The sequence below is a fragment of the Ictidomys tridecemlineatus genome, chromosome 1, assembly GCF_052094955.1.
Source record: "Ictidomys tridecemlineatus isolate mIctTri1 chromosome 1, mIctTri1.hap1, whole genome shotgun sequence".
In the NCBI taxonomy this organism is placed as follows: Eukaryota; Metazoa; Chordata; class Mammalia; order Rodentia; family Sciuridae; genus Ictidomys; species Ictidomys tridecemlineatus.
The window spans coordinates 89077539-89105371 of record NC_135477.1 but is presented as its reverse complement, the minus strand read 5'-3'; the positions used below and the strand labels follow the sequence as shown (position 1 = coordinate 89105371).

At 38.9% G+C, this 27833-nt stretch overlaps 1 protein-coding gene across 1 annotated transcript in view; it reads left to right on the top strand.

The window, feature by feature from the left end:
• Positions 1-27833, top strand: part of Arsb (arylsulfatase B) — a 171237-nt gene that overhangs the window by 86595 nt on the left and 56809 nt on the right. Inside the window, exon 6 of the mRNA XM_005328991.5 lies at positions 16536-16606. Within this exon, the coding sequence (XP_005329048.1) occupies positions 16536-16606 (71 nt within the window). The remainder of the gene's footprint in view (positions 1-16535; positions 16607-27833) is intronic.

Below are 27833 nucleotides of genomic sequence, written 5' to 3'. Positions count from 1 at the left end.
AACCCCATGCTGCACAGATAATGCAGATAGTTGTAGATATCTGGTCATCAGGCAAAAAGCAAGCCTTTAGGTCGTTAGCCCTGATCATTTTTTATTGCTGGGATTTCGTATTCATTTCTCTTGATGGATGACCGGATGATGGGATAGATGGTAACCCTAAATTTACTCAGCACACCTTTGCTCAGCCTGGGGAGGAGAGGACTTCTCAGCTGGTGACTGGCTGATTTTGTCTGTTGGCCATCCTGGGGTGTAGGGTTTCCTGGGCATCTGTGTCAGTAACTGAAGTTGCAGTGGTACCCATGTTGAGAAGGCTGCTAACCCTAGGTCACATCCCCTTGATTTCCCTTATCCTCTTCATGCTACCCTCTCTAGGCTATCTTTGGGGAGCCCCTGTGGGTCATGGTCAGTCACCCCCATAATATTCTGTCTCACCTTGTTCTCCTGCACCCTGGTTGTCAGCACCCTCATCTCTTCTCCCTGTGCTGGCATCTTGTGTGGTCACTCTTAGAATCTCTGCTCTTAGAATCTTCACCCTCTGCAGGGCTGGCTGTTGTTGGTCATGGCCTTCGGGGCCACCCTGCAATCCCTCATTCTTTCCCTCACTCACCTTTCTGGTAATTCTGCTGCTGATCGTGTGAGGACCCTATAGACTTGGATGGCACCTGTAATGGTTACAGTCTGCTGCTCATTTCCTACCTTGAACTGGAACTCCGCCAGGCCTGCAACATCTGCTGCCTCTGTGCCCTTTCCTCCCACAACATCCAGTTCCCTCTCTCCGTCTCCTACACTGCTCAGGTGCTTCCTGGGGTGGTTCGTTATGGCAGGCTGGCGTGCAAATACATCTTGCCTGATGTCATTCCTGTTGATGAAATAATATGTGTTTCTTACATTGAGCCATTTGACCCAGACTTTTGTGCTAGGACCTTCTTGTCCCCGTCAGCAGGTGCTGCCCATGTAAGACCACCCAGGCCACCTGTCCCTGCTGTGCTGTCACTGGTGCCAGGCTTGGTGTCTGCGGTGCTAAAGGTGGGAGTGGTGGGCAGTTTCTCAGTCCCCGTCTTGTGCTCATGGTTGCTGTGAGGTAACAGGGTTGCTGCACAGCTGCTGTTCTACTGGGGTGGTAACTAGACCAGTGGCAATGACTCTGGGGGTGCTGAGGGCTTTGGGGTCCCTTCTCCACCTTGGCTACCTGTGCAACTCCATGGATAACTGTAGATTTCCCAGTAACTTATCTACTAATAACCTGTTGTTGGTAACAGTTGATTAATATATATTTTGTATGTTATATGTATTATATGTTGAAAAATACGCCAGGAATCGCAGGACAGCACTTTTTATTGCAATAAGCAATTTATTGCAGAGAGAAGCTGCTCATGCGGGGATGATTAGGGTTTGAAATGGGTGTTTTAAATGGATACTTTAAACACCTGAGCTCACCACAGTTGCAACAGGAGGTAGCTACAGAATTATTACAGTAGTACAGGAGGTACAACAGTTAATTTTTTGCAGTTGTGACTTTATCTTGCATCTTTACATTTGTTCACATCTCTCTTTATGACACACAGCATCATAGATGGTCTGCTTTACTGTGCATACACTTTGATAAATTTTAACTTTTATTGTGGATTTGTATATATTTTAGGGTAGTAAATGATAAAATAGGCTATTATATGTTTATATATGTTTTGTTCATTCCTGGCAAATCACTTTTTAAAGTTTTTCAGTATTTCTAGGCTATTCAATTTGCCTGCAAGTTTTTTCAAATTGTCACAAATCCACCCCACCAAAAAGAAAGAAAGATCCACCTGTAAGATAACCTGTGCCATTCAAGCCCATGATATTCCAGGATCAACTATACTGTATTATTTTAGTTCTTTTTATAAGTCATCTAGTTTCCAGGAGAAAAAACTCACCAGTCTCACATCATTTCCTCATTTTCTTGTCTAAAAAGTTGATTTTTCAGTTTGGAGACAATGACTAATTTATGATTTGACACCTAAAGAACACTCAACAACTGAATAGCTAAATTGGAGAAAAAATAAAATAAAATAAAGTCCTTTCTCTCATTAATTATTTTGAAGCTTTGTACTCATATTTGCTCATTTACATCATATAATGTTTTTCTTTAAAATATTTCTGCCTCTGTCCATAAGCTAAACTTCAAATGTTTAAATTTAATCAAGTGACAGTAATATATACTAATTGTAGCTAAGTTACATACTAGAGAAAATAAAATTAATCACCCAAATTCACCTGAAACACTGACACTGTAAACACTTAAACATTTTTATCGTATTACTTTAAACATTTTTTTTCTTTTTCTTTCTTTTTTTTAGCAGTACAAGGGAATGGACCAGGTCTTTGTACATGCTAGGCAAGTGCTCTACCACTGAGCTATATCCCCTGCTCTTTAAAATAATATTTTATTTTGAAACATAGTCTTGCTAAGTTGTTGAGGCTGACCTCAAACTTGTTATCCTCCTGTCTCAGCCTCCCAAGTTATTGAGATTACAGATGTACATCACCACCTTTTTTACTACTTCTTTTTAATAGATTACCAGTTTTTGATCATCATAAACACTGAAACTCATTACAAACACCATTTTAACGGCTTGCTTATTCAATATATAGATGTGCCCCAAAATGTTTAACCATTTTCTTGACTTTGACTTGTTCAGATTTAAAAAAAAAAAATCAGTAACACTGAAATGAAATAAACTATTTTTACATAAAATCTCTACTTATATTTTTAATTTTTCCCTTATACATAAATAATTTGAAATTAACTATTGAACTAAAGAAAGTGACCATCTTATAAACATTTGATACACATTACATAATTGTTTTCCCAAAAGAACATACCAGTGTCTTTTATTCCATGATATACCAAAGTGCTCATCTCCTTCATAGCTTTTCCTTATGTAGCTTTGAAAAATATATATTATAGACCAAATGGTCCTCTTTAACTTGAAATTTTTATTATTAAAGAGATTATTTTTAAGAAGTTTTATTCCATTTGTATTTTCTTTTTGAAAGTATTTCCTTTATATCTTTTTACCTTTATTTAGTGAAGAGTCTATGTTTTCTTGCTCTTTAAAGTTGTTTAACTATTGTATGTTATACAAATATTTTTCCTAATTTGCTGTTGTTTTTTGTTTGACAGGGATGTCTAGGTTTGTCAGTGAAATCAGTTTTCTCTCATTTTTGTTATTGTTCAGAAAGTCTTTTCTCAGCTTGAAATGTGTTAAATATTTATCTTTATTTTCTTCTAAGTGTTGTGGTTTGATTTCCTTCCATACAATCTTGGATTGTTGTGAGATGTGATATGTATGTTACCAGAGGTCAATATCAAAAGCAGAAGACTGGTTTTTTTTTTTCAGGATTTTCTTTTAGATTGTGGAATTCTTTGAAACTGATGAAAGCTATGAATTTATAGACAAAAAGCACTTAAAAAGGCACAAAAATTTAGACAGAACATATTTTATGATATTAGAAATAAATTACACATCCTTTTCTATATGGTTATACTTAGAAGAATATTAAAAAATTCTTTATAAACCTATGTCTTTTTTGCTCATTTAATACAAAATTAATTACCACTTCATTATGAAAAGGAAATAAATAAAAAATGTTTAAGCACAGCCAAACTTGAATTTCAACTGAGGGTATCACCAACTATTAATTTGAAGGACATTGAGGTTTGATGAAGAAGTAGAAGAAAACTTTGCTTCTGACATGGCAATGTTTGTAGCAAGCTTGACATCTAATCATTTTTTATTTTTGTTTTGTTTTGGTGGCAAAAGTTTTGTAAACCCTGGCTTATGAAAGTATCCGATAGCACGCTGAACCAAAGCTGTGTAGCATATTTTGCCACAGGTGAACTCTGTAGAGAAACAGTTGAATTCATTTTGAATAATTTCCTTTGTCTCCAACTTACTGAGGTTATTATCTTTGGCAACGTCCACATCATTGATGTTTGTTCATCTTGCCAAATTTTGGATTATAAATCCAACATTTCAATTTTCAAATTATCTTGATCATAAGTAACCTTTAAGAGTTTGGCCCATGTTGGTTGCTGCCTGCAGAGAAATTGGCCAAATGTCTGATGACCTTTAACTCCAGATTGTAAAATGTCTTTCTGTACTGTTAGAATGTTCTGGTGAGCAATCTTTTAGGGAGCAGGAGCTCCGGGCTCTACAACAGCATCCAAAATATTGACTGCAGGGCTGTCACCCAAAGATTGACCAAGTGTATTTCTCAATTTTGCTAAACCATGGGAGAGAAGGCTTTCCTTTACTATTAAACAGATTCGTGAAATTTCTGCTCAAAGATCAATCAAGCTTATCAAGACTTGTTCTGTGGAAACTCAGCAAATTTAATAAGTGAAGGTCTGTTCTTATTCTGCTTTCATAACTTGATTAAAGTTCCTGAAAAAAATGATTCAGCTGCTGGTCCTGAAGTTGCTGCTTCTCAAGCCTTAGGCAAGCCTTCTTGCAGTATGTGGGGCAGCACATTTTGCCCTGGGACTGTGATAATAGGAATCGACCAGTCACATTGATGTCTGGACCTTCTTTTCCAAAGCAGCCAAAACAAATGGACAGCCAAATGTCAGAGACACTTGATCTGTGCCCAGAGGACTGAAAGTTTTTCCAGAAATGGAAATACCATTTTAAAGATGATGGTATTTTTTGGAAATTTCAAAACGGTCTCACAAAATAGGAATGCCAGTAATGGATGAAAAAACAGAGTGGGCTCTGCTGAGAGTATCAGAGGTTCCATGGGTTGCATAGTTACCCCATCCTCTTAGACTTGCTGCAAAACACTGAACTGTTGGGAGAATTATTAGCAGCTCAGGGGTGAGTGACAGTGTTTGCAACAGGAGCGTATCAATTGCTTCAATATACTGGGTGGAATTAATAGATGATTAGGCATTAAGAAAAAAATAAACTTGAAGGTGTTCAGCAAAAGAATCTATTCAAAATGAAATATAGAAAAAATAATATTTTTAAGTGAAGAGAACATCAGTAGTCTGGGGGACAATTTTAAGTGTCCTGGTGAAAAGAATAAGCATGTCCCTTCTTCCCAAATTAATTTACCTGTCTAATCTCATTCAATCCAATTTTTAAGAAGCTTTTCATATAACTTAGCAAAATATTAATAAAGTTCATCAGAAAAAAAATTAAGAAATAGGCATTGTCAAGAAAATTTTGTAAAGTATTATGAAAGAGATGCTAAAAACTATTTCTTCCAGGTATTTAAACATACTCTAAGAAGACAGTGGTTAAAGAGTGAAGTGCTAACATAAGAACAGAGCCAGCGGATGCAAACAGATCATAGTACCAAAAAGAACATAAAACATAATTAAAATGGTGCTACTGATCAGTGAAAATAAAATTATGTTCAATAATCAGTCTAGGTCACTAGGAATACAGTATGAAAATCAGGTAAAATCAGTATCTAATTGTCAATCTCACACATTATAGCTTTCATTTTTAGAGGTTCAGCTTGAGTTTTTTTAAAATATCCTCTGTGTTTCTACTTAACTTTCTGAACATATAGAAAACAGTTATGTCAACCATAATAACTGTAAAATGTTCTCTGTTTATTCCAATATATACACAGTTTTGGGTTGGTTGGGATTGATTGATTGTGATTCTCATTATAGGTCATGTTTCTATACCTTTTAATTCAACGTCAGACATTGTATACATTTACCCTGTTGAATGCTGGATATTTTTGAATTCTTATTACTATTCTTGCTTTGTTCTGAGATGCAGTTGTTAACTGCATTTGTTTGAGTAATGCTTTTATGATTTATAAGGCAGATCCAGAGCAGCGCTCATTTTCAAGCTAAAGATTTCCTATTGCTGAAGTCAAAACGCTCTTTAGGAATCTCCTCAGTACCCTGTGAATTATGAGTGTTGCTAATGCAGCTGATGGGAGCAAGGCTTTCCCCACCTGGTGAATGCTCAGCACTGTTCCCTGTGATCCTTTTTTTAAAATTTTGTTTATAGTTGTTGATAGACCTTTATTTTATTTATTTATAGGAGGTGCTGAGAGTCGAACCCAGTGCCTCACACATGCCAGGCAAGTGCACTACCGCTGAGCCCCAGCCCCAGCCCTCCCTGTAATCCTTCTACCTAGATCTTTCCCTAGTGATAAGTAGTTCTCTCGTACACATCTTCTGATCACTACTCAGCAAAATACTCTAAGGGGATCCTCTGCAGATCTCCAGGATGCTCTTCATGTAGTTTTCTCTTCTACTTGAACTCTAGCTGTGTCCCCTGCACTCAGGGAGTCCCCTGGGTCACCCTGCACCAGAGCTTGAGAATGCTCTCAAGATAGTACGCTGGGAGGATCAAAAGACACTTCCTTCACTTCCCATCTTTCAAGGGTCTTTGTTCTTTGCCTAAATTCTGCTGTTTTGAAAACTGTTGTTTCATGTTTTCCTTTGAGCTGGCTTTAGGCAGGAGGGCAAGCAGATCTTGTTTGCTTGTTTCTCTGTCTTGGCTGGATGGAAGCAAGCATCCTGAAAGAAAAAGGTATTGTGCCTTTGATTTCTTGACCAAGATTTCTCTGCAAATTTCCCACTTTCAAATATTTGTTAACTCAGGATAGGTTTATAGACTCAGCTTGCTGAAATGGAATATTAAAAAATTTTTAATTCTTCTTTCCAAATAATTTAATCTTCTGTATACAGCTTTATAATCATATGTAGAGAAATGATGTATAGATAGATAATGTTTGATTATCTTAAATGTTACCAACATTCCTTTTATTATATAACTTTCCCCTTTGGTTCTTAAATTTAGTTAGTCTTTTGATTAGTTGGGTAGTATTTTAATTTTTCAGTAAAGGTACATAAATGGTGAGTTTTTTCTGAATTTTTATATATGAAAGTTATCTTTCTGTTACATTCAAACATAAATAATAATTTGATAAAGAATTTTTGTCAAATCTTTTCTCCTTAAGATGGTATAGATATTACTTTATTGTCTTCTGGTAAGAGCCATTGAAGGAAAGTGTACCAAGTAAATGCAGGCTAAAAGAAGCCAGAATTGCAGTCTTGGTACTGGACAAGGTAAAGTTTATGGCAAAATTACTGGTAAATCTAAGGGCAGAAATGGCACAAATGGGAATTTCTTCTTTGACTTCTATGTTTGGAAGTTTAATTTATTTCCAAATATTTTATTTAATACTTGGAATAATTTCCAAATATTCAGTTTCTGAATATTTTAGGCTTTCCCTGATTTCATATCCTATTTCTAGTTTATTTCTGTTGTGATCAGAAGACATTCTTTTTATTATTTCAATCCTTTTAAATTCAGAACTTGGCCCAGCATATGGCCCTTCTTGGTATCTGAGCTGTGGCACTTGAAAAGAAGGTGGGTTCTGTAGTGACTGAGTATAGGGTCAAGTATTTCTTTGTGATCCATTCTGAAAGTGTTTTATAGAAGTGTTTTATCTACTAAATTTTGAGGATTGTTACTTTCATTCTTTTCTTTGTCACATTGTTTTATTATACTTACCTTTTATTTTTTATCTAGTTCTTTTAATATTTAGAACAATTTGTGTTCTATCCTAGTGTTCACCATTATACTAGTATCTTTTGGTAACTCTCTTAGTCCCTTTTTCTTCCTCAGGTTCTACTATTTGGTATACCAACTTTTAATGGCATCTTCGCCTTGATTCCCTTCATAAGGAAATCAAGTAGCTTATTCAACTTTATCCTTTCTTTCAGTTTTATTATTAGTTTTTTTTTTTTTTTTTTTTTTTTTTTTTTTAGTTAGCTTTTCATGATTGTGACTGAAATACCCAACAAGAACAACTTAGAAGAAAGGTTTATTTGGGCCTTAACAGTTTCAAAGGCCTCAGTCCATAAACAGCTAACTCCATTGCTCTGGGCCCCAGGGTAGGCAGAACACCCTGGCAGAAGGACATGGCAGAAGAAATCAGCTCAGGACATGGCAACCGGAAAGCAGAGAGACAAAGAGAGACAGAGAGTGTGCTCTGCTCACCAGGGACAAAATATAAACCCCAGTGACCTACTTCCTCCAGTTACCCTGCCTACCCACAGTTAGCACCCAGTTAATCCATATCCATGGATCCATCTGCTGATTAGATCACATCTCATAAACTAATCATTTCACCTCTGAACATTCTTGCATCATCTCACACATGAGCTTCTGGGGGGACACTTCATATCTAAACAATAGCAGTTGTATTATTTCTAGTTTGTCAAGAGTACATACATGAAATATTGTTCTCTTCTTACCCACAATTTTGTATTAGTCTTATATCTACATTTTGTATTAGTCTTAGATCTACATTGTTTTTAGTTGAAAGCATCTTCCATGGCAAACTACCTGGTTATTTTGAAAGTGTTCACATTTATCTTTTAGTTGGAGGAATTCATTCTTGAACAGACTTCTCAGGATTCTTTGAATTCTTGCATGTCTATTAAAACATTTTCTGCAACCTTGGTAATTGAAAAACAGCTTAACTGATTTTAAAACACTTTTTTCATATTTTCTTTCTTTGAGGTTCTTAAAAATGTACCTTCAGTCTACTTGTGTTATATGTTGCAGTTGATAAATCTAATGTTAGCCTGGTTTTATTTCCTTTGCAAATGACGGGGTCCTTTTGTCTAGTGGCCTAGAAGATATTACTATTGTTATTGTTATCATTGGAAATCTAATCTTTTGATAAATATGTTCCCAAGTAGACTATAGTGGGTCACTTTTTCCAGATACAAAGTGAAGTCTTTTGTTTGTACATTCAGACCTTCTATTATTTTAGGTTCTTTTTCATTATATTTAAATACTCTATACCATTGTTTCATTTCTTCTTTAGCAACTTCAAAACCAGGCATTATTGAATCTTCTTCACATAGATTTTGTTTCTATTAGCTTCTCCCTGATCTTTTTTGCCTTTTTATTTTTATTTTGAAATGTTCTCTTTTTGTTTCTATTCCATATATGCCTTCACATATTCCAGCTATACATAATGTCCCTTCATTTCTGAGATTTTTCTTTTCTTCTTTCTGTTAGTTTTCATTCTTCTTTAAGGCTGAGTATTATTTCATTGTGTTTCTATACCACATTTTCTTTATCTATTCATCGGTTGAAAGACATCTAGGTTGGTTCCATAGTTTAGCTATTGTGAGTTGAACAGCTAGTAACATTGATGTGGCTGTGTCACTGTAGTTTGCTGATTTTAAGTTCTTTGGGTATAAATCAAGGAGTGGGATAGCTGGGTCAAATGATGGTTTCATTCCAAGATCCTGGGTTTTTAAGTTTCTGATTTACAGTGTTTTAAAATATTGGAGTTGCTGATTTAATTATACTTAATTCATGTTGAAATATCATGTAACAGTTTTCCTCTGCCTTGTGACTTTTTCCATAGTAGGAAAATATCTTCATTTGCCAAAAGTTTTGAATTCTCATTTTCTCTTTTTAAATATTCTGTGTAACTTGTATAGGTGCTGTATTCCTTTTGTTGCTGTTGTTCACGTTTACCTGTTTGGTTTTTTTTTTGTTCCTGAACCTGCAATAGTAGGTGATCTGTGGGGACTGGATTTGAATAATTGTAGTTACCAATTTTTTTAAGTTAAAAGTACTTTCTGTTGCTAATTGCAAAGTTCACTTTATGCAAAAGGGCAGGCAAGTGCTGCCTCTTTCTCTCAGGTCTGCCCTCTCATGACTTGATGATAAAAGCTGAGTTTCGAAGAACCCAGCATTTCAGCCACTTCCTATTTTTTTACTGTCCATCTTCCAAAAGGCACTAGTTCTATCTTTCGTCTCTCAGAATTAGTGCCTGCCCAGGACTGGCACGCTCATCCTGCGCACCCTCCAAGTCACTTTCCCCAGGAGCCAGTGCTTTGATCCTCAAGGCCTCAGACCTGGATCAGCATTCTGTCAGTTACCGTGTGATCCTCTCCTGTGGATGCCCCTCATCAGACGTGATCGAACCCCTTCCCTTGTACCCTGCTAGTTTCACTCACAGTCCTGGTCTGACTCTGCCCTGGGGTGGGAACCAGTACTGACTTTTCACGACTCATGTGGTTATTCTTCTTTTCCATCCAGGGTTCAAATGTGTCCCGTCTCCTCCTCATGGGGTAGGCTTGCACTTTGGGTGGCTTTACTCTCTTTCCTTATCAAGATGGTTTTTAGAAGAGATTTAAATTTCAATGGCCACCATTAGTCTATGGGAATATGAAAGTTCACCTTCTTAGGTTCTTACTCTAAACAGCACTAAACACTGTAAATAAAGCATTTTATGTATGAGTTAAAGATACCAAGCGACTCTCTGTTTATCAATCTGTGTGTATTTTTTAAGTTAAAAACAAACTTCAAAAAGTGAGGTATTATTTTTAAATCCCTACTTTGAATCCCTAGCCCATCATTTTGATACGGGGGCTTCACACCTGTGTTTACAGTATGTCTTGCTCTGAGGGTTCATTCAGATGGTTGGGTGGCTTTGCATTTTAGGAAGCTATAGATCCTGGCATTTCATCCTGTGTTGGGTCTGGTGTTTGCTGACAGGGAAGGAAGCCACTGGGAATGGGCGTGGGGGAGGCAAGATGGGCAGGTCTGAGGATAGTTGACAGAAGATCCTTGCCCATTTTTTTGTTTTGTTTTGTGCGGCCCCTGAGCGGTAGAGTTAGACAAAGCAAATCTATCTTTTCCTACTTTCTTTTCGATCAGATTTTCTTTTAAATCCAAAAAAGATGTTGTTAATCTCTTCGGCACTGGCATGAGTGAGAAAGCCCTCAGGGCTTTTGTGTCTGGGCTTCTCTTTAGTTTCCAATACTGTTGCCAGTTTTCATCTTCTTGTCGTTCTTCATGGGTATTAAAATGGAAATTGCAAGAAGGGTATAGTAGTTAGCCCCTCCGATTTTTCCTGATACCAACCCAAAAGTCCTACCAATGATTTTTAGCAATTAATAGGAAAAGACTATGTTAAGAATGTGATTTGATGATTTTTGATAATACTACTTTTCTTGAGAGACTGTCTCCTCCTGGATAAAAATGAATAACAATGAAAAAGCATCTTCCTACTCTGTATCAAATAAATTTAATTTACAGACAGCCTCACCGAATTTAGTCAAAATTTTATATTTTCCATGCCTAAATTCTTTACTCATGGTAATGTTTGTGTGTTAAAGGGCTGTCCAAGGAGCATGGGAATTACACAAATCTAATATTACCCTACACAACAATGAAGAAAATAAATCCTGCAAGGAATTTCACTAGTATATAGTGAATTAAAATGTGCCCTCTGATTGGATAGGGTTCAAATCTTGTCTCCTGCATTTATCATTTGTACAACTATGGGCAAGTTACTTAATGTCTGCCAGCATTAATTTCCTGATGAGTAAAATTTAGCAACAGTAGTACTTATCTTATAAGCACTGATATGAGGATTTAGTGGAAGAATGTGTATAAAATACTTAGCAGAAGGCTTAGAATATAGTCGTAAGAGCTCAGTAGCTGGAAGTGAAGACATTAACCAAGATGGAAATGCTTACAGAGGATGCACAGGATGGAAATTACCCTGTGGATGACACTTTCATGTTTTAATCAGTTTTTTTTTTAATTTTCAGAAATTATTTCTATGGCTATTTCTTTTTCTAAAAATTTGATACTGTCTTCTCGGGTATGTCCTTTATGACAGATGGTCAGCAGCTAGGGGTAAGAGAAGTACGGAATAGCATTTCATTTATTTATGGGAAGTGTTTTATTGCCCCACCCTCCAACAAATAGGAAAATGAAGGTCAAAAACTGGAAACTCTATAAATGCACAGTGCTGTGATCTCAGTGTCTGACACTGTAGACTTTTAGAAAATAGTTATAGCACACTGGAAACTAGTCACTGATCAGTATTTCCTTGTTCTTTTGTTGTTGTTGTTTTTTAATAAAACTGATCTAGAAAATGTGAAATTTGTAGTAAACAAACTGAATACTGAAATGTCACCACTGACCATTGTATGCCACTTAACAAGTCTTTGCAAGAAGGGGATAGATAAAAATGATCAACACTTTTGGAAATAGAGACATTTGCTATTACAATAGAAATATTTACTTATGGAGCCTTAAAAATAAGCTAAGTGAATTAAGAAACACAGGCATTCAAGTAGACACAGAGGTCATGTGTACATTTCACACAACAGACAATTTTGCCTCCATGTTAGGAGTGGGGATTGAGGCATTGGTCTACCTGAATTTTATCACCTGCTCAACCTTGTAACTCATTTGGCCACTCTATGCCAAGATTGTGTTGATAATTAAATGAGATAATGCATGTGAAGTATTTAGAATATGGCATAATATATGCTCTATCAATGCTAGCTACTAATATTCAAAACTAAGGATAAAAAGAGCTCCGGTTTAGCACGTTTCATCTGTGCCCATTTCACTGACTTAGAGATAGGACTCTGTTCACATTGACTCATTAAATGGTCAGTGTGAACAAAATGATTCTTTTTCTTTACACAGCTCTTTGTCTACTTCATTGCCATGGGCATTTGTATACCCTGGGGGTAGGAGGGAGCAGGCACAGAGACGACCCTTGAACTGTTCCAGCCATTCCTGCCTGAAAGAAGCTCTGCTCTGTTGCTGTCAGTCTGGAGCCCAAACACTTGCTGTAGTGAAACCATCCATATTGCTTCAGTTCACCCACAACAGGGCTTTTGGTGAAGTTATGTGATTATTGAAAAATCACTTCCCATACACATCAGCAGTCATTATTCAGATTTAAGTTTCACAAATGGAATCAATAGCCTGTTGAAGATAGTGTTGCTTATACAGCTAAACCATACCATCTGTCTAAAACAAAAAAAAATAGGAAGATTCATAACAGATTGCACTATATCTTTCTTTTAATATGCAGTTCATAATGAGTAGGTTGCATGACTCAGTTATGTGGACACTGGTGTTTTTCTAATAAGAGGCTCCCACATGGTGGAGAAGATGCAGCATGTCTTGGAAATTAAAGTTACAGCTACCCCACTGTGTTTCATAAAGGGACTCTTGCCAGCAAGAAGAATGGAGAGGAGAATTAATGTTCCATTTTATCTTCATATTATTCTTGTATTTGTGTCTCAGGCTTTACTCTTGTGTCTGTGGTTGTATTCTTTTCGTGTCTGCAGAGTCAGGATCTATATTTTGCAATAAAAGGGGCTTTCTTGCCTCATTTAACTTTCATAACAATCCCGTCACATAAGTATTTTTATCCACATTTTGCTAATAAGAAAAATAAGGCTCAGCCCCGTGTAGTGGTGCACGCCTATAATTCCAGCTGCTCAGGAGATTGAGACAAGAGGATCGTATGTTTGAGGCCAGCCTCAGCAACTTAATGAGGCCCTAAGCAACTTAGTGAGACCCTGTCCCAAAATTAAAAAAAATAAATAAATAAATAAAAAGGGCTGGGAATGTGGCTCTGTGTTAAATTACTCCTGGATCCCTAGTACCAAAAAAAAAAAAGGAAATAAAAAGAAAAACATGGCCCATGTTTATTTTATTTACCCAGTAATTTGTCCTTTAACACCCTTGCTCTCAAAGACAATGTTATACTAAATATGAGAAAGTGATACCTTCATAATTGGTTAAAAAAGTCTACTTTTGGTACTTTGATTGTATGGAAATAAAACTTTGGGACAGTATAGTGTATAGTGTATATTAGAATCATAGGATATTATAGTATTTGTAGCATTACCTAAAAATGAATACACATATATATGATTATATGGAGAGACACAGACAGAAGGCAGAATATTATATTATAGTAATCATGAATCCTCTAACCATTTTACATGTTTGATAAGATCACTATTTATTTCATAGGACAGTAGTGATCACACAGTTGATCACTACTGAAACCATGCTATGCACATATAACACATACTTTTTTCTTCAACCCACTGATATATACACCCTTGAAAAATAAATTATATCATATGCCAAAAATTTGTGTTCAAGGTAGTTAGACCACTTACCTATTCAGAGTATATTAAGGCACTGGTTGTAGGAAATTATCAACAGAATTCTTTTTTGTGTGTGGCAGTGCTAGGGTTTGGACCCAGGACCTGTGCCTGCTAGGCAAGCGCTCAACCACTAAATTATATGCCCAGCCCTTTTTATTTTGAGACAGGGGTCTCACTAAGTCACCCAGACTGGCCTCTAACTTGCAATCTTCCTGCCTCCACCTTCTGAGTAGCTGGGACTACCATCATGTGTCAGGCTCAGCCTGATTATTACATTTTAAAAAATAGAATTGCAGCTTCTGATAGGCAGAGTCTGGGCCCCTATTTACTTCCTGATAATTCTGCCTAAGAAATTTTTTTTTTCCAGTGACTCATTAGTCAACTAGGATTATTTATAACCTTTGGGGTTAAAAAGTTATTTAATTTAGTTTCTTTCCCTCTTCTAAATAATGGAAAAAAGAAATGAATGAATTATATCCATATAAACTCTCTCTAGAGTTATTGGAAACACATCCTTTATTTAACTGTGTCTTCTATTCTGGAGCATTCCAGGGAACTCTGCTTTAAAGATGAATGGTCTCTTAGCAGTTTAGAACCTGAAAATTTTGGATGCCTATCCACCCCACTTCATTCTTTCTTTCCTTTGAATCGAATGAATTTTGTTTAGATTTTCTCTAGCCCAGAAAAAATTGTTTTTAATTGTTATCCTAAAAATGTGGCATACAAGTTATACTTGGTTAAATCTAATCAATAGCTTTGCCCCCTTCCCAAATCTTACAGAACGTAATAATGTTTTCATTCTAATTTCCCTTCCTTGATGTTATAATCCAGAATTTTAATCTCTTCACTTGTTTTTAAGCTTACAAATTAGACATCATCATCATCTTCTTCATTCTGTTTACATTTTTTTTTTTTTTGGTTTTTGCATTTACCATTTTCTTTGCATATTATCCCAACTCCCATTCTGGGATCAAACCCTAGTTCCTGGCATTTGGGGTGGGTTGACAGTCTCCAGGATATATATGGAGCTAGTGAAGTGACTCAGGAAGCAAATGAGAAGAGGGGGTCCTTGGAGATGTGCTTACCCTCAAGCCCCACCCAATCCTGCAGTGCTATCCCTGAGTAGTAAAATAAGAACTGGGGGCACCAGTCCGTGAGTATAATACCACTCTCTCTAGTTACTGTGTTTTATGGAGTAGAGAGGAGCAACAAAATATTATAGGACCTTAAAGTTAAATATGCTGAATTTAAAGGACTGTCATTTATTCTGAGATTGTGTCCTTCCTATTTTTCTTTTCTTTTTTTTTTTTACTGTTGAAATTACCTGATGATGGGTGTTGAAGTTTTTTTGGTTTGGCTATAATTAATTAGTTAAATTTGGTTTTAACATTTCCTTACTTGTCAAACACAAAGGTTTTTGAAATTTAACTAGTCCTTGAAATCCCAAATGACTGTTGTAAACGCCTAGCTGTGAATTTGCGGTATGGACGTATGGACTTTAGGCCACCTGAAAACATATTTTCTCGATTCTTTCAAAAGTCTTGTTGGTAATTCACATTATGCACAAGTTCCATGGTCAATTGTATTTTGCAACCTTTAGTACTTAATTGTAGAGTATCAGATTGTCAAGTATTCTTCAGTACTCTCTTGATAATTAAAATTGTGCTCAACAGTTTCTATAAGGCTAAGTCCATTCTAACAAAATGACCTTGCTCAGAGATATGAAAAATTGTGTTCTATATGTGTAATAAGAATTGTGATGCATTCCCCTGTCATATATTTTAAAAATAAAAGCAATTTTAAAAAATGACCTTGCTACTTCGTGCATTCCTCACTGTATCTGGTGGTGTTTATTCTCCCAGTTCTTAAAAAAATACTGCTTTGAGAGTCATATGACCCAATATTCTTCCAATGACATACTGTGTACCTTCCTCATTAGTAAAAGGACAGGATTGAACTAAGTTGTCTCTATGTCTTTCTTAGCACTAATATAGATTGTGACTAAAGTTGTATATAGACTCTTTTTAAAAAATCTTAAGGAGGTCTGCTTTATATATGTTTGTGTTAAATATATGACCCACTTTGGTATGGGAGAAATTAATGTTTGTGGCGTACACCAATCTATGAGACATACTGTATCTGTAATATGCAATGTGCTTCATTTGGGCAGGTGCTCTTTCTTCTCTTCCTTGTAAGTGACCCGATTTAATGAAGTTACCACAGAATGACTGGACTTCTCTTTTCTCAGATGTTAAGAATGGTTATGTTTAAATACAGCCACAGTGTTTATTGCAAAAGGTCACATGACTCATTTACTTTTATATCATCATATGCTTGACACTGAATTTTTGTGTGAAGTGCTCAGTGATTGTTATAATGTAGACAAATGATGACATACACCAGCTACGGTCTTTGGAGACTTTAAATTCATGACAAAATTATTAACTGGCAGGTTTGTTATTTTCTGCAAGTACAAGGAAAGGAAGTATGAAAATAACCCATGCCCATTTGAGAGAGGAAACTAACATTTCCTAAAAAAATTCTTTTCTAGTGAAGGACGCCCATCCCCCAGAGTAGAGCTGCTGCATAACATCGACCCGAAGTTTGTAGACTTTTCTCCATGTGAGTACCCAGTTCATTGCTACTGTATTCAATCTCTTCGGCTCAAAAGGTGGTTTTATTACCTACCGTCTCCAGCCTAGTTTTCTCTTTGTCTAGCTGAGTTGCTGTGAAGGTAAACAGTTCCTCATGACACATGGTCCCCTAAACCCATGGTGGCTTTGACACCACAGAGGGCAGGATGTTGCCAGAGGAAAACCAGGAGATGAATCAAGAAAGGCGAATTTTATGCTTGGCTCTGCCATTACTGGCTGTGTGACCTTTAAGCCACTTCACTCTCCATGTCACAGCTTTCCCCATCTACAGATGGAAAAGCCAGAGATCTCTGAAGCACCTTCTCACTGCAGATGTCTTGTTCTTGCCTGAGAGTTCCAGAGTCTTCTTCCAGAAAATACACCATCAAATAAGGCACCGTGGGGTCCCAGGGTGATGTGAGCCACCACACTGTTTGTTTGATCACGTTGGCCAGGTGCTGCCCACCCCTGCTGAATATCACAGGTGTGATTTTCCCAGCTGTCCTGGAAGTAATTCATCTGGAATCTGTCTGCTGCCTAAATTAATCTTTAAGGAGCCTTATTAATCTTTCAGGGAAAGGGACATTTAGTGCCTTCAGATGGCAACAGATTGTAATGGTCCTGTATAAATACCATGCTAGTGGCCCTAATGTCCCTCGTATAGACACTTTGTTCCAGGAAAGCTTTAATAATTAGGCCCTTTGCCCAGATTCATTGTGAGGCTCATCTTGAGATGATTTTCAGAAAGCAGCACCCTCACATTCCCTGTGTTCATGTGGGTGCTCACACCCCCCTGTCTAGAAACACTGCCGTCCTTAGTTCAGCTCTCCTTATTTCTTTGTGCTCTCCGATCTGTGCAACAAGTTGCCACAAGATTGTGCTGTCCATAGATTTCTGCTCAGAGTTGCCCCACAGCAATTCTAAATGTGTCATAGGGCACTCGGGGCCCAGCTCACCTTCCAGCCGCACTCTGGGCTCTCCTTGTCTTGTTCTTGCTGAGCTTGACACTGTCTGCCATTCCCAAGCATGCACACTGTCATACTTCTGTCTTGAATATGCTTTTTTCCAGCTTGAAACATATTTTCTTGCCTCTCTGCAGTTTCTCAAAACCCAGTCCAATGTCCATCTCTGAGTAAGAAACAGTTGTTCCTTCTTCTCTGCATCCCATTGTATGAGCCTCTAAAAAGCAACTGCACATTTTGCGCACTTCTCACTAAGCTGAGAGCTCCTAGAAGTCAGGTTCTGTAACTTTCTTATCTTTTTATCCTCATCAGTTAACAAAATCCCCAGTACTTGGTAAGCACTCAGTACCGAATCCTTGATAACTGATTGGACAATTGGAGGAGAGTTGGGATCAGTAAAGACCAAAGTGGACACTTTAAATCTGGAAAGGAAAGGCCCTGAGACAGGCAAGAAGTTTTCTTTCTTTCTTTCCCCTCCCTCCCTCCTTCCTTCCCTTCTTCCCTTCCTTCCTTCCTTTTTCCCACTGGAGAGGGAATACTAAATGCCAATGCTAAACAACACTCTACTCTAAGCTGTAGCTACATCCCAAGAAATTTCTATTTCTGTTGGAGTAAAGTTATATGGCCGGGACAGACAAGAGTGTGGTTGGAGCTCTGTGGATGGTAAGAACAGTCTAGATTTGTGCTGTCCAGGATCGTAGCCAGTAGCCATATATGGCAATTAAGCACTTGCAATGTGGGCAATTATGGATTGAGATGGGGTATAACCATAAATACACATCAGATTTTGAAGACTTAATATACATATATTTTACTAGATATATATTACTTGTAGTATGCTTAGGTACTTAATATATATTATTGAAATGACAATGATTTGGCTATATTAGGTTAAACATATTATTAACATGATGTTCATCTGTTTCTTTTCTTTCTTTTTTTTTTTTGGCCTAGCAGTAAATATTTTAATTTATCTATTTCTTTTTCCTTTTTTAAATGTGGCTAATAGAAAATTCAAATTACATATGTGACTTGCAGTATATTTCTATTGGTCTAAAAGAATTGTTGTTTTTATCCCCACATTTTTTATTGGTTCATTATAGTTATAAATAATGATGGGGATTTTTGTTGCATATTTATACATGCACACACTATAACAACATAATGTGGTCAGTATTACTCCCCAGCACTCCCCCACCTACGCTCCACCCCTTGGTTCCTTTCCTCTACTGATGTCCTTGTGATTTTCATGAGATCCCCTCCCCCACCTCTCTTTTCCTTTTCCCTCTCTAGCTTTCACATATAAGAGAACACATATGATCCTTGACCTTCTGAGTTTGACTTATTTTGCTTAACATAGTGATCTCAAGCTTCAGCCACTTTCCTGCAAATGACATAATTTCATTTTTCTTTATGACAGAATAAAACTCCTTTGTATATAAGTGACACATTTTCTTTACCTGTTCATCCATTGATGGATACCTAGGTTGGTTGGTAGTTTGGCTACTGTGAATTATGCTGCTAGGAACATGGGTACACATGTATCCTTATAGTTTGACTTGAATTCTTTAGGTTAAATACCAAGGAGTGGTTTAACTGGGTCATATGGTGGTTCCATGCCTCGTCTTCTGAGGAACCTCCATACTGATTTCCATACGGGTTGTACTAATTTACAGTTCCACCAACAGTGTAAAAGTGTTCCTTTTTCTTCACTCCCTCTCCAGCATTTATTATTATTTGTATTTTGATGACAACCATTCTGACTGGCATGAGATCAAATCTTAGTGTAGTTTTGATTTGCATTTCCCTAACTGCTGCTGATGTTGGACATTTTTTCCTATATTGGTTGGCCATTTGCGTTTCTTTAGGAAGTGTCTGTTTAATTCATTTGCCCATGCATTAATTGGGTTATTTGCTTTTTGGTGTATAGTTTTTTGATTTCTCTATATATCTATCTGTTGATCTTATGTCAGAAGTTTAGCTAGCAAAGATTCTCTCATTCTATAGGTTCTCTCTTCACATTCCTGATTGTTTCCTGTGCAGAAACTTTTTAATAATTTGATGCCATCCCATTTATTAACTCTTGGCACTATTTCCTGAGTTTTATGGGTCCTATTGAGAAAGTCGCTGCCTATGCCTATGTGTTGGAGTATTGACCCTACATTTTCTTCTAGGAGTTGCATAGTTTACAGTTTAATACTAGGTCTTTGATTAGAAGGAGAGTTCTTGGAGCTTGATCATCTGTGTAAGATGATCACAGACCTGTGATTAGTTACTGTGCGGCCTCATCAATGAGTCTTAAACTTTCTGTGCCCCTCACACATAAGACATAAAATACATTCCAGACACATCAAAAAGTCAGCTAGAGGAGAACAGTGGGAAGGCAGGGATGGTTTCTAAAACTTCTGAGTAACTTAATGCACCCAGTATGACTTAGGTCCAGGGGATGTGCAGAATGTGCTGCTCACATTATGAAGGCTGTAAATGCTCTTCACTTGCTAAGTTCCACCTCCAGATAGAAAGCCATGAGTCTCCACACTCACTGGGCTGTGTTTTGGTTTGACATTAGAAGTGGCAGCTTGAGAGCTGTGTTCCTGTGTGGCCACAGGCACTGCTTGCAGCAGGGTCCTTAGTGTAGCCTGCTGTAATTTTTGCTGTCTTCCCTCTGGTACTTCTAGAAAAATATTAGCACAGGCAAAAGTGTAAAAGTTAGTAAGGGCATGGAAATCAGAATGGAGACTGTCTTAAGCTTGCCACCCATGGGCTACAAAGATGTTCACTTTTCTTGGACTCAGTTTCCTACGTGTTACTTGGTGGCCTTGCTCAGCCCATGATTGTTGCTATAATTCAGGGATGCTACCATCTCCGAAGCCATCTTCACATTGAACTTCCTCACCACCTTGGGACCCCTGTTTTGGTTCTTGCACATAATGAGGGACATTGTCAGGTCCTTGCTTCAACACAGAACCACACTCCCTGTTGGTTCATGCAAACAGGGTATCCTTTGTAGTCAGTGCCTTTGGGAGCAAAGTTGTAGCCTCTTCCTCATACAGAGCCACACTTTGGGCCTTCTCTGCTGTGCTTTTATATTTACTTCAGTCTATTGTGATGCAGAAGTAGAAATGAAAAGAGAGTTATCCTTGGGGACTGATGCTCTTAGGATGATGCTATAAACCAGCTTCCTTTGTGGAAGGGAGTATGAATCCAACCATAAGAAAATATGCACTTATAGGACAGCCAAGTCTAGAAATTGGATTCATAAACTATGTTCTATGAATATGTTCTGGAAGCTTTTGTGGAGTTAAATCAGAAAGCAGCCAGTCTCAGGTATAAATTAATGACTGAGTTTAATGTCTGAGTCAGTGTCATCAAAGAAACACTTATGTGGTTTCTCTCCCCAGCACTTTCCAGATTGATTGTGCAAATGTATCAAAGGATGGTGTTTCACCTCCACTTGCCCAAGCCCTACTTTATCAGTTTTGTCTTCTGTGAGGATTGAATTCAACAAGCTCTAAGGTCCCTTCCAGGTTCAATGCTCTGTGGGTCTCTGTATAAATAGGACCTCAAAGGAGCAAATATATTCACTCAGTCTCTCTCCTTTGCCACCTGGCTAGAAAGGATGTACTCATTAATAAGCAGCGATGTTGCCAAAGGTGTAGTCATAAATAGGAGAATACAAAAGGAAAGAAACATAAGCACTAGAATAATTTGAATTACTTCATGATTTCATTTTTATTACATCCTTCCCACCTTTCTGATCCCTGTTCTCAAACATCACACCATTGATCCACTTTACCATCTCTTCTCTCCCTTTTTTTTCCTTTTTGTTTTGGTACTTGGGATCAAACCCAGGGATACTTTACCACAGAGCTACAGGCCTAGTTCTTTTTATATTAGTTTTAATGTTGAGACAGTGTCTTGCTAAGTTGCTTAGGGCCTCCCTAAGTTGCTGAGGCTGGCCTTGAACTTGAGATCCTTCTGTCTCAGCCCACTGAGTAGCTGGGATTACAGGTATATGCACCACCAACCACACCTGGATTTCACTCTCCCTTTAATGGATCTTCTTAAAGATTATGGACCAATGTCTCCTCTAGTCTATGGTCATATGAATAGGCATTGGATGTTCCCAGGGAAGCCTGCCTCTACCTGGCAACAGCTTTATTCAGAAGCTGGCTTCTTAGATTTCAGCAGCTACTCCACCTCCCTGTCTTATTCAGAGTATAGGACACGTCCAGGGCCCTTTTTGCTGGGGGAGTTAGGATTCTTTTTCATGGTCACATGCTCTTGGTAGGTTGTGACTTGGGTAAAAATACTCAAAGGCTGGATCCGAAGATTGCTGTCAATGTACAAACACATATGCAACAGAAATCACAGGATCTTTCATGGACCAGGACATTCACAATCCTGCAATATAGCACAAATCTAAAAGATGCATAGATCACAACATTAGGATGACTACTATCGGGGAGAGGGGAAGAGGTGTTGATGTTGATGACTTATGGTTTGGATCTTTAATATCTCCTGAAAAAGCTCATGTTTTGAAAGCATGATCTCCAATGGTACAGAAAGGCTTATGGGGGTTGGAGGCTTTTAAGAAATCTTACAAGGTGTAACCTCATCAGTGGTTTGAATCATTTGATGGATTCATAATTTGAATGGTAACTATAGGCAGATGGGGCATGGCTGGAGGAAGGGTGTGCCCTTAGGTAGGGATTAGATCTTATCCCTGGCTCCTTGCTGTTTCCTCTCTCCCTCTGCCTCTCCCTCTCCTTCTCCCTCTCCTCCTCTCCTCTCTGCCTCTCCCTCCCCCTCCCTACTTCCCCTCCCTCTTGGCTGCCATGAGCTGAGAAGCTTCAGCCACTGTGCCCTTGTGTCATCAGGTTCTGTCTCACCTCAGGCACAGAGCCATGGAGTTGGACTTCAGAAACTATAAGCCCCAAATAAATTTTTCTTCTTCAAGTTGTTTTTTGTCAGGTATTTTGGTCACTGCAACAAAAAGATAACACAATGACAGTGTGAAGAAATTGGAACTCAATTAAAACAAATTTTAAAAAATTAAATAAATAAAAAAATAAAGAGAAATACAAGCCGATCCCTTACTTAATACAAAAAAGAAAAAGAAATTGGAACTCAAATGCACTGCTGGAGAAATGTAAAATGGAATAGCCGCTATAGAAAACAGTACCGTAGTTCCTCAAAAAGTTACAAATAGAATTATAATAGGATGAAGCAATTTTACTTCTGGGTATATAGTCAAAAGAATTGAGAGCAGAAGCTTGAACAGATATTTTGACACCTATGCTCACAGTGGCATCTTTTATGAGAGCCCAAAGGTAGAAGCCACCCAAGTGTCCTTTGGAAATGAATGGATGGGGCAGGGATATAGCTCATTGGAGGAGTGCTCGCCTAGCAAGGCCCTGGGTTCAATCACTCACTCCATGAAAGAAAAGGAAGGGAGGGAGGGAGGGAGGGAAGGAGAAAAAGAATAGATGATTAAAATGTGGCAAACTATACTGGAATATTATTCTGCTTAAAAAAGGAAGGAAATCTTGATACATGCTACAACATGGATGAACCTTAGCAGCATGCTAAGTGACATAAGCCAGTCCCAAAAGGACAGATACTATGAGATTCCACTAATGTGAGATACCTGGAGTAGTCAGATTCATGGTGGTTACCAGCGGCTGAGGGGAGAGGGAATGGGGAATTGTTTTTTCATGGGTACAGAGTTTTAGTTTTGCAAGATGAAAAGAATTCTAGAGATGGATGGTGGTGATGGCAGCACACCATTGAGAATGCATTGAATGTCACTGAATTGTATCCCTAAAAATAGTTAAAATGGTAAATTTTGTTATTTATATTTTGCCACAAAGTAAAACATTTAAAACAAGAAGGGTAGGGTCTGAGGCTTTGCATTACTGCCCTGTGACCAGTGAGGAGCACGGAGACCAGCATCATAGTAAATTCTCAGTTATTACTTGTTTATGAGTGGTGAACAGGCTCCCTGGTAGATGCCATTGTTTTATTATCTCATAGTGTTTCTGGAATCTCAAAGTGCCTGCAGATGGCAGTTTGCTCTCTCCTCTCAAACCCTGATCCTACATCCTATATTTTGGGCCTAAAAATAAAAATAAGCCTTGAAGACCCAAGTCACTTTGTCATTTGTAATTAACATGATCATACACAGATGTTTGAAAATATGCATTTATTTTTACATGCCTACCCTTACCATCCCCTGCATTGAAAATAAACAAAAAGGTGGTGTGGGATTTTTTTTCTGCCTATTTCATTCATTTCCCCCAGAGCTCCTTGAGAGGCTAAGAGTGATTTAGAAAGCCACTGCCTCTGGCCTCTGTCGGGCTCAACTTGACTTCCCTCGGTGTCTGGACACTGCTCCTTCTGGTGGCTCCCTCCATCTTCAGTTCTATTCCTGCCTGCTTAGAAAGGTCCTTTCTGTTGTTTCACTGGCCCCTGGCCCTCTCAGAGCCTCCCATCTGACTCTGCTTTTATCCCCTGCCAGCCTCATAGCCAGTGTCAGGTGTGTGGGCTATAATTGCTTTCCTGTGTCCTTTGAGGGAGATTTTTGTTGATCTTTGTAACTTTGTTCTCAGGTAACCTTGAAAATATTTTAGTTTTGGTTCAAACAGTACTTTTTCTATTCCCTTCCAAGAAAATCTTCCAAATTACATTTTCTTCTGTGGATTAGTCCATTTTCTATGAATCTAACAAAATACCTGAGGCTGGATACTTTATAAAGAAAAGACATTTATTTAGCTCACAGTTCTGGAAGTAAAAATTCCAATACCAGGTTCTCCCATCTGCTCAGCATCTTGTAAGAACCGAGTGGTGGATGGCATCATAGTGAGACTGCATGTGGAAAAGATCATGTGGCAAGATAGGAAGCTGAGAGGGGGTGACAGTGGGGGGGCCTCACTCTTAATAATGACTCCTATTGAGGAAACTAATTCAGGGTTCCAGGAAAACTACAGCTCCTTCTTAGTTCAGTGCCCTCATTGACCTAACCAGCTCCCAAGGAGGCCCCACCTCTTAATGGTCCCACCACTTCAACAACACCACAGTGAGGACAAGGCCTTGAACACATGAACCCTTTTAATACCTTGTAAAGCCTGGGAATGCCTAAAGTGTGGGGAGCAGCTCTGACCCCAGAGGCCTGGATTCAGCTCCACCTGGGTCCCTGGGTACTCCAGTGGCAAATGCCATGCTTCCCCTGGGGCCCAGCAGGATGGCTCAGGCCAGGAGGAGAATCACTTCAAAGGCACCTGTTTGCCTTAGAGCAGATATATACCACCTACCTCAGGTAGCAGGCTGGTCTTCCATGTTTGGAGGTAATGATCCAGCCCCATCCGAGGCCACAACTCACCTTGGAAGTCAGAAGAGGTGATGAAAAGAATTCTAGAGATGGATGGCGGAGGCCTGTGCTCACCAGATCGCTTTCACAATCCAGTTGTGTAAATGTGTGTCCGTACTTAACACATGTAAGACACTCCAGTTCTGCTGGGAGAAGCTTGATTACACATGAAGGGTGCTGACGGAGTTAGCACTTTCCGCTCCACCAATGGCTCAGTCTTCAAAGGGATTCTGTGCCGCTTTGTTACTACCTCATCGAAAGGCCTCCTCTTGTTAAAGGTTGTAATGAGGGGTTATTTCTGCTCGTGATTACAGGGTGAAAGAGCAGTCTCCCTCCCCGTCCTCTCTCACACGTTTTCTGTGGTACATTTGCCAAATCTGCTCGAGAGCTGAGACTCATCCAGGTTCAAATGCTTGGAGCTGCTCCCTGTTTCCTCTTCAGAGAAACATTCAATTCCATTTCCCAGTGTTGGGCTGCTTTCTCTGAGACTGTTTATCCCTAAATGCTAATGGCCCTGATGTGCCAGGTGCTGTTGTATGTTCCACAGATCAATGAAGGTTTAATTTGTTAGAAACTGGTCTGGGAGAGGCATTGCCACTGCCTCTGCTCTCCCTGCCTGAGGGCTGTCCAGGTTCCCAGCTGCTCAGAGTCAAGTGCAGAATCCCAGGCTGCCTCCTACAACCTTGGTCATTCAAACCACCCCTTCACTTACCCTCCTCTTCCTCCTTCACTTACCCTCCTCTTCCTTTGTTTGTTTGTTTCTTTCTTTAGGGCCCACAGGATACCACTGCCCAGGAAGTTTTCCCTAATCTTTCCAAACTTCAGTCCCCTGAGTTTCTCTGGAGCCTCCAGGGACACTGGGCTCCTGCTACCTCACCCTGCAGTTATCCAGATTCATGTGTTTCAGAGCTGTGAGCTCCAAGGGGGCCAGACTTCATCCAGCTCTCTCAGGGCCTTTTGTAGAGGAGAATCATGCCTACTGAAAAAAATGCGTGCTAACAAGTGAATAATCATTAATTCATCTGAAGTTATCAACTCATTAGAATAGAATAAGCCTAGCAAGAGTAATGATAGTATCATATATTATTTTCAAGTCACTTTCACTTCTTTCTGGGGCGTATTTGGGAAGTAGCAACTCAGAGGCAACTTTCTTTCAGCCTGAAATTAGATATTGACAGAACACAAAGAGGTGGGATGGTCAAGGGCACCAGCTATGCATTGCCCCTTGTGCTCATAGCACAGAATACCAGAGGCAGGCACTTGGGCAGGCAGCTCATCCACTCTTCCTCCAACTCAGATAGAGAAACTGAGGGCTCTCCGGGTCCAGGCCTATAACATTTGTCCAATTCTACTGATTCTAGGGGTCTCTGATTTATATCCTATACTTGTTTATTGAGAGGACGGCACCAGATCTTAGTGACAATCATCTCATCTCAATGGGGCTTGCTTTGTTTAAATGAGACTGGAAAAAGGGGTCCAGTAGTAACATCAGCTTTGCTGGTTTCAGATATCTGACTTTGTGGATGGTGACAGCTTCTGTTTTAAAGCTGGTCCCAGGAATCCTACCTGTGCCTTGTACTGATTACATTGGAGGTGGAGGGGAGCAATGGTTGGGGACTTGCAGTGTCACCTCATGCAACATTCAGAATTCGAGGGTATAAAAAAAAAACTGGATTGGAATACCAGCTTTGGCTTATTTCCTGAGACCCTGTGGATAAATTCTTCTAGTCATCTGATTCATTTTCTATAGATTGGAGACAATTATAGGGAGTTCCTGTAAATATGTCCATCTTTCACAAGCAGTAATTACATTCTAGCTATTGGGACTGGGGAGGACCAGGGAGGCTGAACTTCTTACTTTATGTATTTCTCAGTTTTAAATTTTTGGCAATGAGCACAGATGACTTCCATAATCAGAAATAAAGCCATCAAGATGCAGTTTTGAAAGCCACACCCAAAGACCCTGGTTAGAACATGCTGCTGCAAAGCTGCTGCTCTTGCACCACCCTCTGCCCCCTCTGCTGGATCAAAGGCCACAAAAGTGTGTGACAGGCTTCTTAGACCTCAGACCCTGATTTCTCAATTGAGAGTCTTTCTCTTTATCAAACAGGAGCTCATTTTACAGCCTGTCATGATGTTAGCAAAATTTGGCTTCTCTGACTGCCAATATTTGTCTTCTGAGCCTGTCAGATTTTCCTTGCTGTGGGTCACTACCTGCCCTCAATCACAGAGCCTAAACACAGATAACTTTTCTCCTTTTTAATTTTCAGAGACTTCCAGGCTGCCTCTTCAGCTTTAGGGAGCACTAACACTTAATTGGAACTGTGGCCTTTTGACGCAGAGGGCAGTCCCCCAGCCTCGTAGCCTTCACACAGCCGTCTCAGGAACACACATCAAACCTTCACTGTTAACACTCCACACTGGCTGCCTGCCTGTCAACCCAAGAAATAAACGGAACCAAACCCACAGCACTTTAAAAACACTAATTGATCCTCACCACAGGCCTTGGCTACGCAGAAATGGCAAATCCCACTGTCCCAATTTTATGTTTGGAGAAATCAGGATAAGCAGGGCAGATAACAAGCCGACCTAAAGCGCTTGGGGGCTGGCCCTGCCTCTGGGAGTTAGGCCATTTAACCAAGGGCCAGTGGCCTTGGCAAATCCTCTTCTGTATAACACCATGTGGTTACTTGTTCACAACCCCACTACATTAATCCATTTTCTGTTGCTATTACAAACTTCCTAGGACTAGTAATTAGTACACAAAGGAGGTTTATTAGCTCACAGTTTTGGAGGTTCGAGAGCATGGCACCGATATCAACTCAGCTATGGTGAGAGCCTCCTTGGCTGTGTCACGTAGTAGATGGCATCATGGCCTATATACA